Source organism: Belonocnema kinseyi, chromosome 4 (genome assembly GCF_010883055.1).
Source record: "Belonocnema kinseyi isolate 2016_QV_RU_SX_M_011 chromosome 4, B_treatae_v1, whole genome shotgun sequence".
In the NCBI taxonomy this organism is placed as follows: Eukaryota; Metazoa; Arthropoda; class Insecta; order Hymenoptera; family Cynipidae; genus Belonocnema; species Belonocnema kinseyi.
The window spans coordinates 43,406,574-43,422,730 of NC_046660.1; the positions used below are offsets into that span (position 1 = coordinate 43,406,574).

At 31.6% G+C, this 16,157-nt stretch overlaps 1 protein-coding gene across 1 annotated transcript in view; it reads left to right on the plus strand.

The window, feature by feature from the left end:
- Positions 1–16,157, plus strand: part of LOC117171575 — an 88,388-nt gene extending 72,231 nt beyond the window's left edge. The window contains exons 4-6 of the mRNA XM_033359010.1: positions 2,411–2,599; positions 8,995–9,130; positions 12,477–16,157. Coding sequence (XP_033214901.1) covers positions 2,411–2,599; positions 8,995–9,130; positions 12,477–12,615 — 464 coding nt within the window. The 3' untranslated portion in view covers positions 12,616–16,157. The remainder of the gene's footprint in view (positions 1–2,410; positions 2,600–8,994; positions 9,131–12,476) is intronic.

Here is a 16,157-nt window from a genome sequence, read left to right on the forward strand (position 1 = left end):
AAATATCTTATCCAGAAATATATTTTGTTATAATTATTATTTTAAATTTAAACAATAATGTTTAAATAATTGAAACATTAAAAAAGTTCTTTCTTTGGTATAAATATTTGATTATTTCAATAAAAAAAAAAAAATTGTAAAAGAAAAATGCTTTCAGCACTTGTTTATCTTGAAATGTCTTTTTATAATACTTTTTTTTAAATTAAAAATATGATTTTTCGAGAAAATTTTTTTTATAATTAAAAAAAGACTGTACCGAAAACCTGGATCAAGCTTCAGATCTGAAAAAATTCAGCGATACATACATGTGAAACTTTTCTAACCTCAAAAAATTTTTCTACTGCTTTACCGTCATATTTTACGAAGAATGAGAAAACAAGAATTCGAGTTCGTAGTACGATGAGGGCAGCACCTCGATAGGGTAGAAAATGTGATGTCCTATATATATAATTCCCCACTTCGACGCCCCGTACCGCATCTACGTTATAATATCTTTGCCTATACCAATTTCCACTTACTTCCCCTCCCCTAATTTCGCCCTCACTTCCCTTACTTTACCACCCCTCATTGCCCCTTATTTTCTCTACTTTACCTAACCTCACTCCCCTCATTCTCCCTACACCCTCTCCCAAATTTGCATTTATATCCGACACTTTACCTACTTCACCATCCCTCGTTTTCCCTCCGTTCATTTCCTATTACTTCTTTTACTTTACCTCTCCCTACTTTTTCCTATTTTCTCTCCTATCATTTCCTCTCAATTCCCCTATTTTACCCCCCCAAACTTTCCCCACTTCATTTCCCCTCATTTCCTCTACTTATCCTCAACTAATTTCCACTTACTTCGCCTCACTTCATTTCCTCGGAAAAAATTACGAAAGACGTACGGACACCCGACCGAAACTGTAAGGGTTTCTTCTTCCCGGGGCTATGAAGCCCTAAAACGTAAATTCTGATTAAGCGTATCAAGTTTGGAACATTTCCTGCACTTTGGATTATTACATCGTCTATCAACAGCAATATGAGTATTCCTTATAAAATGACATTTTAAATAGAACTAGGAAAAATCTATTTTCAAACTAAAAAATTGTTTAGCATTTTTAACGAATTTCAGAAAATGTTACAGATTATAAAGATACCATACGAAATTTCAGATAATTTCTAGGGATTTTACAAGACTTATTAGTTTTTTTTTTACAATTTCAAAAGACAGACGAAATTTTCAAAGGTTTTTTTAGGATGTTAGAACATTTCATAGGATTTATAAGGATTGTGCCGATTTCAGTGAATTTCTGAAAATTTTTGTTCGTAACATTAACAAATTTCAGAAAATATTAAAGGTTTCAAGATACTATACAGGAATTTAAATGATTTCTACGAATTTTACAGGATTTAAAAGTTTTTTACCATTTCAGCAGACATTGAGAAGAAATTTTGAAAGATTTTTTAAAGATTTTAGACAATTTCATAAGGCTTTGAGAAGAAATTTTCAAAGATTTTTGGAGAAACTCCATGTAGAAACTAAAAGCTAATTTTTTTTAATTTCTCTGTCACAAAGTCGAAATTTCAATTTTTTTTTTAAATCACTGTTCCAAGATAGAATTGTAAATATAAATTGAAAAATTCCCTATTGAAAGTGAGAATTATGATTTTTTCAAACAAATTCTCTGTTCCACCTTAGGAACTGAGTAATAACATATATGAAAGAAATTTTAATTTGAAGATTCAGGGCTGCCATAGCCTAATTTACTTTAAAAAATGACTTATTTAAACCCACAAAAGTTAACAAAAGTTACTAAAATTCACAATAAAAAGACCCTATAAGAGCATTTATAACATTAACAATGTTTGCTACAGTTCAAAAGAATAGGATATTATTCGATGGAATTTATAATAATTCCAGAGAAATTTGAACAAATTCATGATAAATTTATAACTATGGATTTTTTTTAAATGGATTTTTCTCATCAAGTTTGGAATGAATGTAGACAAATTTAAGGGAATTCAAAAGAATTGGATAAAATGCCTAACAATTCAAGGTGAGATAAAAAGTATGATTAAAAAAATCTAATAAAAAGAATCCATTGATTTGAATAGAATTGAGTAAAATTGGAGTGCATTCAGACAAATTTAGGAAAATTTCAGAAAATTGGTTAAAGCAGAATTTGTAAAATAAAATAAAAAATTAATTGAATTCAGTTGATTTCTAAAATAATTCAGGATGCGTTCAAAGGAATTGAAAGTAATTCAGTACAAAGTTAACCCTTGGGTTCTCGGTTTTAATTTATTGAAAGAAAAGTGACTAGAGAGATCTTTCCATATAAAAAATTAGCTATAGTGACTTTATCTAAAAATGTGGCTAAAAATTTTATTTTATTTATAAAAAAATGTATATCTGTTTATGTTTCAGTTTCTGCAATGATTAAGCAAGATCCAATGGTTATGTCTTGGGGTCTCTGGATTGGAACATTAGGAACAACTTCAGCTGCTTTATTAACAGCTGCATTAGCTGCACTTTTGGCTGTTTTAAATACAGCCACGACTCCTAGAAGTAAAATTCTTTCCGTCCCAGGCGTTTATTTTATTAATATTTTAACACGTAAGTAATTTTATTCTGGGAAAATTAATCAGCAATTTCAGTTTAAATATTCAGTTGAGTTTTATTAAGAAAGATTATAAGTGAATAGAATAAATTAATTCAGTATCATTCTTGCAGATTTCATAGCATAAAATCCTCTCAAACCAAGGAAACTATTATAATTTTTGGTAACAAAATAGAGGGATAATAAGGAAATAAATTCTTTTGAATAAAATTAATGTGGTTACTATATTCTTAACATTTTAAATCGAAATATATTGTATTTCCGACAAAACAGTTGAAATTTTAAACAAAAAAGATGGACTTTGTACCCAAATAAAAGAATTTTCAATAAAAGAGTTTTCAAGCTGAAAAGTAGAATTCTCTTTTAAAACATTTGTCTTTTAATCAAATATTTAAATTTTTAACCTACCAAAATGAGTGTTTAAACAAAAAATACAAATTTATAATCAGATTTAAACTTTCAAAAATGAAAGAAAACATGTTACCAAAATATTGAATTTTCAAGCAAAAAAAATTATGTTTAAGCAAACAATTTAATTTTCAACCGAATTTTTTGAATTTCAAGCCAACATTTTTACAAAACAGATAAATATTTAAAGAAAAAATATGATTTTTAACAAAAAAGTTACTTTTCAAACAAAAAATTAAATTTTCAACCAAAGAAGACGACTTATTCAAAAGGCAGTTATACTTTCGCAAAAAAAAGTTTCCTTTTGACCAAAAACAGTTTTAATTTTTAACCAATTTGTTCAAATTTGATAAAAAAAGACGATTTTTCTAAAAAACAGTTGGATTGTTAACTACAACATGAATTTTCAACTAAAGTGTTCCAATTTCAAGCTAAAAAGACGAATTTAGCAAAAAGTTACTTTTCAAGAAAACATTTTATTCAGAAGGGCTAATGAATTTTCTAACTAAAAAGCCTAACATTAAAAATAAGATTTATTTTTTCGACCGAAAAGTTGTCTTTTATAACTTTCAATTTTATTGAATTTGTAACCAAAAAAATATAATTTTTCAACAGAAAGATGAATTTTCAATTCAAAAGGACGAACTTTCGATCCAAAAAGGCGAATGTTTAACAAAACAGTTATAATTTCGGCAGAAAAAAAAATGATAAACTCACAAAATAGTTGAATTTTCAACAAAATCATTACATCTTCAACCAAATAGTGGAATTTTTAACGAAAATTATAATAGTAGTCTTTTCAATTAAAAAGAATTAACTTTCAAGCAAAAATGATGACTTTTCTAGCAAACATAATTTTCAATGCAAAAGGATAAATTTTCTATAAAAAAAAACGAATATTCAACAAAACAGTTAAAATTTACAACAGAAAAATGACATTCAAAAAATACACCAAACTCTCGCTTTCAGTCCAGTGACGGGGGCAGGCGGTGGTCACTCAATGCTTTAGATGTGTCGCAACAAAGTCGACGTTGGAGCCATCTAGCGTATACTCATATCTCTAAGATAAGATAATAGATGACCTTTCAGATAACCTCGATAATACCCTGATACTTTTCAGATAATGGTCTTAAAAACTAAATAAATTGCAGAAAACAATATAAAAACAAGTAGAAATACATAAATAATTGTCAGAATAATTATTTATGCATTTCTAGTTGTTTTTGTACTGTTTTCTATATGAAAATGAAATGTGTTTTTACGATGAAAGAAGTTTGTGAAATTATTTTTGAAGTATGTTGCCGGTAAAAACAACAACAACGACGAACAGTTACCGTGGTTACTGTTGGCCATTTTGGAAATTTTGAACTTAGACTAGCGGAGTGTGGTGTGGGGAGCGCAATCGATGCGCCATTTAGCTTATACTCCTAACGGGATCAAAGTATGTTCAGACACTCTCGCCATTGTGAGTGACCACCGCCTGGTCGGGGGTCGCCTTTAAATAGCCTTGGACTTATTTCGGGGGGATCGAAGCGTAAACATTGACAGCTTTCGCCCTGCTCCCCTGAGAAACTGCGTGAGCCAGCAGTTCTAGGAAGGCTAAGAACGGGGTGATTGAAAGCGAGATATTGGTATAGTTGAATTTTCAAAGAAATAAATTAATTTTTCGACCAAATAGTAGAATTGTTTTACTAAAAGAGATTCATTCGGAACCAAAAGTGTAATACTAGCAGATAATAAACTTTTCATTAAAAAAGAATGATTTTTTGACAAAAAACATTTGGTCTTTCTTAATTGCTACCATCAATTCAGTTCGCATTAAAGAGAAATAGGAGAAGCTTTTTGAAAACAAGGAAAAAGAGGAATTCTTTAAGAAAGGAAAGGGAAGGGAATGGTAGAAAGAGTGTGAATTCTGTTATTGCGTGATTTATATGCTATGGATATAAAAACGGTCGAGGGTAAAAAGTTGTGATAAATAAAGAAAAAATACTGTTATAATAGTCAGTGGCTCGTAAACGAGCTGCATTTTCTATCGTGTAGCAGCAATCAAATGCGTGAAATTAAATATTTAAGCTTTAAGGCGAACCTTACACGTGCATTATACACCGCGAATGAGGAAGCAAGGGTGTTTATCGTATTCGTCCATCTAAAATAGATTCTGCTCACTGAATATTCCCTTTTATTACATCATTAATTTCAGTCTAGCAAGCAGCGCACGCTAATTAATATCAAAAATATTAGAACCACATTTCTGCGAAAAAAAGTAATTGATTTTTAAATATTTTTTATTCAGCTTCTAGAGTGTAATTACATTAAATATTGACTGAATGTTTAATATTTTCAAACCAGAGTTTTGTTATTTCAAATTTGTAAATAATAAAGTTTTAACTTCACAATTTCGGGTCCAAAATTTAACAGTTTTGTAAGAAATTCGTTCTTTAGGATTGAAAATCGAAGGTCAAAGCGTGTCGTGATATCCATGTTTTTAAAATAAAAAAAAATAAACGAGTTTGTAGAGAATAACAAGACGGAAGTTTTTTCCCATAGAAATTTTTATTGATAAAGTTAAAAAGTTAAATAAATTGTCCCCAAATTAAATTATTTTTTAAAACATAAATCGTCATAACTCAGCCAAATATTATTGAAACTGATTAAAGTTTCATAAAAACACGCAGTATACTCTAGCGATGCCTAAAAAATGATGAAATTAAAACTGCCTCTGTTTAATAATGATTAATTGCAAATTGAGACTGGCCGGTAACGACGTTTTTATTAGTTGCACTCACAAAATGTATCAGGGAAAGTTCAAAGTAGAAAAAAATTCCAGTGAGAATTTGTTCTTACTATTCTGGTCAGATATTTCTGGAAATTTTCAGATCAGTTCATTCAAAATTGACGGAATTAGGTTTTCTAAAAGAAAACAATCTATGCCTTACTTTGTGTTGGCGAAACTATAAAAAGATTATTACCGACCGGTCTCAATTTACAATCAATTATCATTAAGCAATAGTCAATTAAAATTTTTTTATCATTTTTAGGCATCCCTATGGCATACTGCGCGTGTATAATAAAATTGAAACTGCTTATCATTTCACTGAGTTATGGCGATTTATGTTTTAAAAAAGAATTGAATTTGGGGGAAAATTTTTCACTTTTTCAATTTTATGATTAAAAATATTAGCTTAACTCTGTTCCCTGAGAGAAGATCCTCTAGGCGCGCATATAGGTTGGCGTTTCTGGATGGAGGAGTGTCCTTACCCGTTTTTTTTCACGCGTAGTTTATTGAGTTTTCTTCTCATTGGTCCCTTGGTCTTAATTTAATATTTATTACTTTCGTTGAGTTTCTTTCTGAAATAGTTTGAATGACTTTTACGAGATGTTAGCTATAAAAGAAAAGGACCGCACCGCGCGTAGGTATCGAGTTACAGGGTTTGACTCAGTCGCTCTTTTTTGTAATTAAAATTTAAAAATTAATAATTCTGCAATCCCCGACTTGAAATTAATATATTCAGAATGTTCGAATTATTCCGATTCCAACGATATGTAATTTGTCTATAAAGTTTTAAAATTGGTGAAATAAGACATGTCAAATTGAAAATTGAGCTGAAGTTTCTGCGATAAAACTTCAAATTTTCGACTTTCCTACACGGAAAAAAAATTCTTGAGGTGAACGAGTGAATCGAGAAAATATTAAACTCAAAGAAAGTGTACGCTTGGGTTAGGTAAAACGTTTAGTTAGAAGACTTACACATTTAGTTACTTTATGTAAATTGTTCTCGTAAATCAGGAATTTGGATAAAATTGCTAAGTTCGAAAGTTTATTATTTTCGACAGATTATGTATAATAGTATTATCTTCAGATTAGAAAAAAAATTTAGTTGTTATAGAAATATATTAACTTACAGTAGCCAATTTTTCGTCTGGTATCGCGAAAATGAATTTCCCTGAAATTCGTGTAATGCATTTGGAGGTCAAGTTTGTTGTTTTTATCGCGTTTCTTGATATTTCAATATAGTTATCGCCTACAAACGAAACAAATGAAAATTATTATTACTGCATCATAAACTTCATTTAATATTAACATTCGCGAACATTTTAAGTGGTAAAAAGCGTTTAATTGTCCAAATTAAATCTCAACTGTCACTGCTCCCGATTAGACTGTCGCCATTTTATTTCGCTGCTCCCATAATCCACCGGTGCTCTTCCGATAATTGCTACAGACACCTATTCTTAATATCCCTATTATAGCTATACTTATTAGGGGTTTGACTATACGATATCCCTGGTATATGGAAAATGGTCAAGGATATTCATGTTCGCTGATCCAGGGATCTTTCTAAATTCCTTCGTTCGTTTTCAGCTAAATGTTTGGCTATAATAAGGTATAATATCCCTGTCACAGCTCAATTTTTTTTACCGTGTAGGCAAGCAACGTATCATTGGAATGGGAAAAATTCGTAGATGCGGATTATGCTATTTTCAAATCGCTAATTGCAAAGTTCAAATTTGGTACATTTCCTTACTTTAACCTGCAGTAGACCAAAGACCCCTGCTGTGGTAAACTTATATCCACAATGAGTTTGGTAAGCAAACAGACAAGTAGTAGAAAACATAAAGCCAGTGTCGTAAATCAATCAAAGAAACTAGTTTCTAATGAATTTGGAGAGGTTCACTCAGATTGTCTGAAACATCTCAACAAATCCCTTCTTTTTGATCATTTGAACAATGAGCTGCGCGAAGAAAACCAAAATTGGTCGTACTAGATTTCTAGACTCTAGACTAGACTACTCTAGACCTAGAGGATCTTCTCTCAGGGAATAGAGTATAGAAAAAAACTTCAAATAAAAAAAAGTTCCGTCATATTTAAATTTTGTTAACTTTGAAATTTGGATATCACGGAGACGCTTCGACGATAATTAAATAGAAGCTTATAAATTTAAGAACCTTTATAGTTCAATATTTGGAGTTTGTTAATCATTGAACTTTTTAAGTCGTTGAAAACGTCAAATTTAAATGCTTGTTAAATTTTAAGCTATAAATTCAATATGATAATCAGGCGATTTTACTTTTTATTGATGAAGTATTATATTTAAAAAAATATATTTACAATTTGCAAGAAATTAAGGTTATGAAAACTTTCATTAGAAATTGGTGATTCTAAAAATCATTTTTTTTGAGATGTAAGTACATTTCGTCTACAATTGCTACCTTTAATAACAAATAATGATATTCAAAAGAATATTCGCAATATTTGAATAATAAAGCTTATGTTGGTATTTTTTGTCGGGAATTGTTTTTTTTTTTTTTTTTTAATGCAACGATTTAATGTCCCTTATATTTCAGAAAGATATATAAGTTAAATAAGAGCGTGGCCACTGTTGTGAGAAAATGAAAAGACTCAAGACGAAAATTCTTTCAAATATTGTTTTATTTGATCGAAAACTTTCATGTAAATGCATTAACAGCAAGTCCAATCACCTTCAGCGTCAATAATGGCTTGGCATCTTCGAGGCATACTTTGGACAGCACCGCGATTTGGGAAGTCATCGACATTTTTCACCAATTTGAAACGATCACCCACTTACTCACAAACTGTTTCGACTTTTGCGTATATTTCGCAGCAGCCGATTGGGACATTTTGGGACCTTTAGGGTGCGAGCACAAAAAAACTTCTTCGAAGCGCGAAGCGTATGCGGCACTCATTTTGGGAAAATGCTCGGTTCGTATTAAAAAGAACAGTCAGCTGATTCTCTTTCATAAAGCATGAAGGAGTATACTGACCTCTATATGAAAAAAATGACAGCATTCGCATTTACCGATCGGTAGTAATCGTGACCACGCTCTAATTTAACCGACTGTAATAATAATACTAAAGTTAAGATTGCTTTTAAGATATCAATTTTGATCAATTATAAAGAATTTTGTACTATTATTAATTTTACAATTTAATATAAGTATTTAAAATGTTAACCAAATTTTTCAGTCCTAATGTGCATCGCTAGTACTGGCACGTGGTTGGCGCAATACTATCTGAAGTTGTACGTGAATGTATTACCCAAGGAGAATCTGAACGAAAAATGGACCAGCGAAGGATCTGCTGAACTCGGATACTCTTTTTGGTAAAAAAATCATATCTTTTAAATTTAGCAATCCATATCTGAAAACTACAAACTTGGAAAGTATCCAAATTACAAGCAATAATTTACCTATTTTTCATTTTACATTTGCACTTAGAGCTATTCGCTTGAATTGTTTTTGTATGAAAATTAATTGACCGAATCTATCCAAAATCGTGGAAACTTCTACCAAGGTGATGAATTTTCAAAACAAAAGGGACGAACTTTTAACCAAAGGGACTTCTTAATCATGAAAGAAAAAAATGTCAACCAAATTCTTAATTTATCATGCAAAAGATGAATTTTTAACGAAAAATGTAAGGCTTGATATTTCACTTAAAAAAGGGTTCAATATTTAATTGAAAAAATATATAATATAGGAGAGAGTGGTCCTAAGTGGGCACAGTAAGAATTTTTGTTGAAAATTGAGGGTTAACAAGGTTCAATGACGCTTTAATGTTTTTGGTCAGTTACGGTGTCACTGGGAACAGTGTGAAGTGATTTTTGCGGTCGCAATGCTGCGCAGTGAAAAGAAGTCGATTTTTCTAGTTTCTCAAAATGTTGGTCCTAAGTCGGCACTCTCTGGTCCTGAGTAGGAACATAATTTTTTCGGTTCAAATGAAAAAAATGGACAGGTTATGTAAGTTTTAGGAGGAAATGGACAAATTTAAACCATTTACAATGAAAAAATAAGTAGTCAATGAGAAAACACAGAAAATAAAAGAACACCTACCAGAGACAAGCAACATGCAATTTAAACTCAACCAAACTAAAAAAAACAACCAGAAACGAGTGGCATGGAATTAAAACACATCAAAATAAAAAAAAACTCGAAACAAATTCGAATGAAAAATCGGCTTTATCAGATGAACGTATACAGAACACAGAAACAAATCGCAGTTAATTGATTCAATCAATTTTTAAAAATATTTACTCACCTGTAGCTGCTTTAAAAGAATGGAAGAAAATGGAATTCCGTTTGCACGAGAAATGTATACCTCCCTCGAGTATAAATGTGTACCCTCACATGAGGGTGTCGGCGTAACCTAAAGGGCCGACTTAAGGGCATGTGACACAGCTGAATACCTATATTACCGACCACAGTTTTTCAGTTCACTGAATGTTTTTTTGAACCTAAGAACTTTTTTTGTGAATAAAATATCGAGCTGAAACTTTGGGAAATGTATTAGAGTACAATAAAGTACGTATAGGTACTGCATTTTGGTAGGAACTTCACTGAAAGTTATTTCATCTTTTTCCTGAACCTCAACATTTTTTGAACGTTCCACATTTTTTTATACATAAAATATCGGTCTCAAACTTTGAGAAATGCAAGAGCCGAAATAAAACTACGTTTAAGTACAAAGCTTAATCATAAAAGATGTAGAAAAAAAATATTTCAACAATCAATTCCAACGGCATCAGCCGGTAACGTTGTACACGAAAATACGAAACCTGGCGGCCACTAGACGAGGCTCTAGAGAGTTCGTATTTTCGTGTACACCGTTACCGACTGATGCCGTTGGAATTAATTGTTGAAATATATTTTTTTACATCTTTTATTATTAAGCTTTGTACTTAAACGTAGTTTTCTTTCGACTCTTGCATTTCTCAAAGTTTGAGACTGATATTTTATGTATAAAAAAAGTTGGAACGTTCAAAAAATGTTGAGGTTCAGAAAAAAGATGAAATAATTTTCAGTGAAGCTCCTACCAAAATGCAGTACTTAAACGTACTTTATTGTACTCTAATACATTTCCCAAAGTTTCAGCTCGATATATTATTTACAAAAAAAGTTCTGAGGTACAAAAAAACATTCAGTGAACTGAAAAACTGTGGTCGGTAATATAGGTATTTAGCTGAGTCACATGCCCTTAAGACGACACATATATTTGTTAAAATATTTAGTAGAAAACTTATGTAACTTGTTATTTTTTTCTAGAAAAATAATCTTCTTGATTAAACATTCAACAAATTGGTCAAAAATATATGCCTTTTTTAGAGAATTCAGTTTCTTTTATAGAAAATTAAACTTCCGTGTTTTAAATCCGTCTTTTTTGGTTGAAAATTTAATTACTTGATTGGAAACTCAACAGTTTTGTAGTTTTTATGAGGATTTTACTATTTCTCTCTTAGAACTTCGTCCTTTTTCGATCAATTTAAGCGTTTTAAAAAAATAAAATTAGCATTTGCATTGGCGGATAATTTTGAGGAAATAGTGTCTTTAATGTCAAATAGTGCTAATATTTTGGTGAGTTCAAGGTCTGACAGATTGTTTTTTTTTAACCAAATGTTCTAAGCGTACCTCAATTTGTATGCAAAATTCGAATAAACTACTACGCACTAGGGTGGTCAAAAAAATTTGTTTTTCGAATTTTTATGGGGACAAACCAGAAGTTTGTTCAAATCCACACAAAAATAAATGCATTTTTTTGTTAAAAAAATGATATTTATAGGTGCCGCATGCGCCATGAACGTATTAGCCATAGCTTTATAGGGTCCCAAAAAAAACCCATAAGTCAAAAAATGGATTTTGCGAGTTTTTGACACTAATTATGACTTTTTCTGCGTTTTTTTCAAATGAAAATTGTTTCTGGCAAGTAAAAGACCATTTGATACTGATAATTGGATGTTCACATAAATTGTTTAAACAATTTATTATTGTTTTGAGTCATTTTCTCATAGAATGGAGTTAGAAAGACGCTGTTTAAAAAAAAGTTTTTCACTTGTCCAATTTTCAATTAGAAGAAAGTGATAGTTCATCAAAGTTAACAAGAGCGATTGCTTAAACAATTTATTATTATTGTTCATAATATTCTCTATGAAAAATGCTGAAAAATTGCAGTTTAAACAAAGTAAACAATAATAAATTGCTGAAAAATTTATGCGAATATCTAATTATTAGTATCAAATGGTATTTTATGTACCAGAAACAATTTGCATTTAAAAAACCACAAAAAAGTCATAATTAGCGCCAAAAACTTGCAAAGCCCATTTTTTCACTTATGGGGGTTTTTTGGGACCCTATAAAACAGACATATCGTGTTGATATTTGAAAAGTGTTATTTTATTCGTATTCTAAGGCTAATTGTGAAGAAAAATTTCGAGTTTTAACTCGATTGAAATAATATTGAGGATACTGAACAAGATTTACAAAAACGTCTTTTTTTCTTATTTCTGGGGCTTGCGGCACCTCTAAATATCATTTTTTCTTGTGGATTCGAACCAATTTTTGGAGAGTCCCCATAAAAATTTAAACAAAAGTTCCGATGCATTTTTGTCTTCTTATTGTAAGACTTGTTTTAACCACTGATTAACTTAAATAAATAAAGTATTTTCCAATTACCAGGTTTGTGGCGTCTGCCGGAGTCGTACACCTCATCAGCATCGCTTTGGTTGGTTGGGGTTCTGGCAGAAACAAGAAAGATCGCTTGGAGCCCATGGCCCCTCTAGAAGAAAAGACTGCAGCAGCCATAATGCTTTACTGATTCTTTCAATTTCAAGATCTTTCTTTTTATCATTTAGCTTCTAGTATCGTCTCTGAAACTTAACGCAGCTTAAGGCCTCTGGAAATCATCGATAAATCGGACTCCATAAACTGAGGCGAAATTTATAAGCTATTTTGTTTAGTTTTTTCCATGCACAATCTAAAGAGTGGAAAGCTTTCCGCTAATGGCAATTTTTCCAACAAAAAATCTAAAAAAAGGAGTAGATAAAACAGTTTTCTGCATTGATTTTTCCTCCCATGACATACCCCAGATAGCAAAATGTCCGCATGGAGCCCGCATGGTGCGAGCGCGACGTGCAGATCAATCCGCACGTCGTGAGGGCAAAGTTAGAGACATTTAGCGTTATATATATTGCATCTAATTACATGCTTACTACAGGCACACTTTTCCTGGATGATTTCAAACTGCTTCAATGGAAGCGTAAACAACATCCCGCAATATAACCGCGATCGGATGCTGCAAGAACTGGCACGACCTATGAGCAGTCAGCATGAATCTGAGAAACCGTGTGCACGCACAACTGAGATACGCACGCGATATTTTAAACGGCAGAGTTTTAGAGTTAGCTATATAAAATATTTTTGTAAGAAAATTTCTTCATAGATAATATAAAAGAATGAAAAATAATTATAGCTTGAAATTTCGACTTCTTCAAACTGCATAAAAATTAATTCAATAAGTTATATAATCTTTAAAAGAAAACTTTTGAGCATTTAGGTTTCTTACATTGTAATCATTTATGGCACGATGTGATAAAAAGGACTCCCTTGTTTAATGGGTTTTTCTACTTATTGTATGGAATTTTTAAAGTTTTTTTTTTACATATTTCAAAACAAATTTAAATATATTGATCATACTGATTTCTATGTACAAGAATATATTTTAACGTGATAAATTACGTTCAAGTATTACTTTTCTCTTGTAGAATCATAATAAAGGACATAAATGGAACCCAGCAAACATGGTTACCAAACAGATCTGTAACTGTTCTAGAACACAAAAGAACTTGTTCTAGAACAGGTTAGAAACAGGTTACGAACATGCGAGTAACTATGTCATTCCCCATACGCTAAAATAATTCTGTAGAAGTTCTAGAACGCTGTGAAATACGAACTGTAACATTTCTAGAACAACTCTAGAACTCGGTTACCAGTCTTATGTAACAATTCTGTAACAGATCTAAAATTCTGTGACAACCGACGTGCAACATTTCGAGAACAATTCTAGAACTTAATGACAAATGTTGTATAACAAATCTGTAACAGATCTAGAACGCGCTGACAACCGATCTGTAACAATTCTATAGCTCAATTACACATGTTGGATAACAAATCTGTAACAAATCGAGAATTCTGCGCTGTGACAACCGATCTGTAACATTTCTAGAAAAGTTCTAGAACTCAATTACAAATGTTGTATAACAAATCTGTAACAGATCTAGAACGCTGTAACTGATCTGTTCTAAAATAAACTTGGAACAAAAGTTATAGAACGTCTGTGATTGGTCAGTTCTATAACAATAACATAACAATCTTTCTAAAACAGTTATTAATCTTTGTTCTTAATTTATTCTGGAATACACTTTTAACAGGATTCTAGAACTTCGATATAACAATATTACAGCACAGTTCTACAACAAACTTGGAACCAATGTTACAGAATGTCTGTGATTGATGAATTCTAGAAAACTAATGTCTAAAACAGTTATTAATCTTTGTCTCTAATTCCTTATAGAACACACTTGAAACAAAGGTTTAGAACTTCGATATAACACTATTACAGCACAGTTCTAGAACAAAATTACAACAAATATTATAGAACGTCTGTGATCAGTTTGTTCTAGAAGAATTCCGTAGCAACTGTTGCAGAACAGTGCTTTCACATAGTTCGAGAACAGTTCTCCCACAATTTTGTCACAGTGTTCTAGAACAGTTCGGTCACAATTTTATTACAGTGCTCTAGAACAATGTTATCTTTTTGTTCTGGAGCAGTCATATCACCACCTTGTAACAAATTTTATAGAACACAGTTCCTTTTTTGATCTGGAACTGTATCAGAACTTGTTTGCTGGGAAGTTACAGCATTTTTTTTAATTCGCACGTTACTCCGACACTTTGTCGCGATAACGGTCACATGTTATGTGGCACATCCCGCACACCGTTTGCGGGCGCAGTGGGAATTTACATACGATCTGCAAGTCGTGCGGGCACTGTGTCGATACTCCAGCAGACATATCGCGCTCTCACGCCGTGCGGCCTGCGTGCTGCATCACGCATTGTTATGTGGTACCATGCTTGTTACCGGTTATATCAGAGGAATCGAATCTGCTCGGTTCTGCTTTTCGGCGAACCTAATGACAAAACTGAAAACTACCATTAGATTGGCTCCTAAAAAATGATGGTAGTTTTTTTGTCGTTATGTTCGCCCATGAACAGAACCGAACCCCTTCCGCCGGCATTGCTGGTAACAAGCATGATAAGTCACGAAAACAAAAACCGCTGTAGAAAATTGTTTTACCTACTTTTTTTGTAAATAAATAGTAGAATACTCGACTACTGGTTGTCGGGGGAACACGATCTGCTCGATTCTGCTTTTCGGCAAACCTACCCAAAAAAAAGAAAAAAAAACCCAGGAACTTGGGTCCTAAAAGATGGTAGTTTTTCGTTTCTTCGTGTAAAAAAAAACGGCATTTACCGGGATTCTCTGTACTCTTTATAGATTGCCTATAAAAACAACTAGACAAAACGGCTTCTCCTTTTAGATACAGTTTGTGAATTCCGATTGAACGATAATTTCCATGGGTCTTAAAGAAGTTCCTATTTTCGCCACTCGTCTTTTTAAACTCATCGAACAAAAACCATTACGAAGTATCATTTAAAATAAGAAAATAAATGCATAAAATAAGAACTTGAAAAGTTAAAAACGATCTTCCTTAGTATTAAGTAATCCGCATATCGCTTATTTAACTCCTGTAAGATAGGATTCACGAAGTTTGATGTCAAATTGAAAATTCGACAAAATGTGCCTCTTCCCTAGATGATAAAACTTTTGTAAATAGAAAATGTGTGGCAGATTTTTTGTACTCTTATTTATTATATGACTTAGGCGTATATCGTACAAATACAGTATTTATAGCTTCATACGTACCTCCGCCTTTTTTTATTAAAATTTCCCGTACCTTTCAATAATCGATAATAAAAAGCTACATTGCTTCAACATATTGATTAATCAAAATTTTTGAATGTAGACAAGGGAACGTTAATTATGTGAGGATTATTTATGACATTTTTTTCAAGTATTTTAAAGAATTAACATTTTTTACGGATTTCACGGGTGGCGCAAATCATCAATGATTTTTGCGGATTTCAAAATATTATGCGAGTTTAAGAAATTTCAAAATATTTTAAATAAATTACAAAAGTTTAAAGGATTTTACACGAATTCTTATAATACCGAAGCATTTTCACGAATATTGATGAATCAGTCAAAATAACTGAATAAAATTCGTAAAAAATTTAACA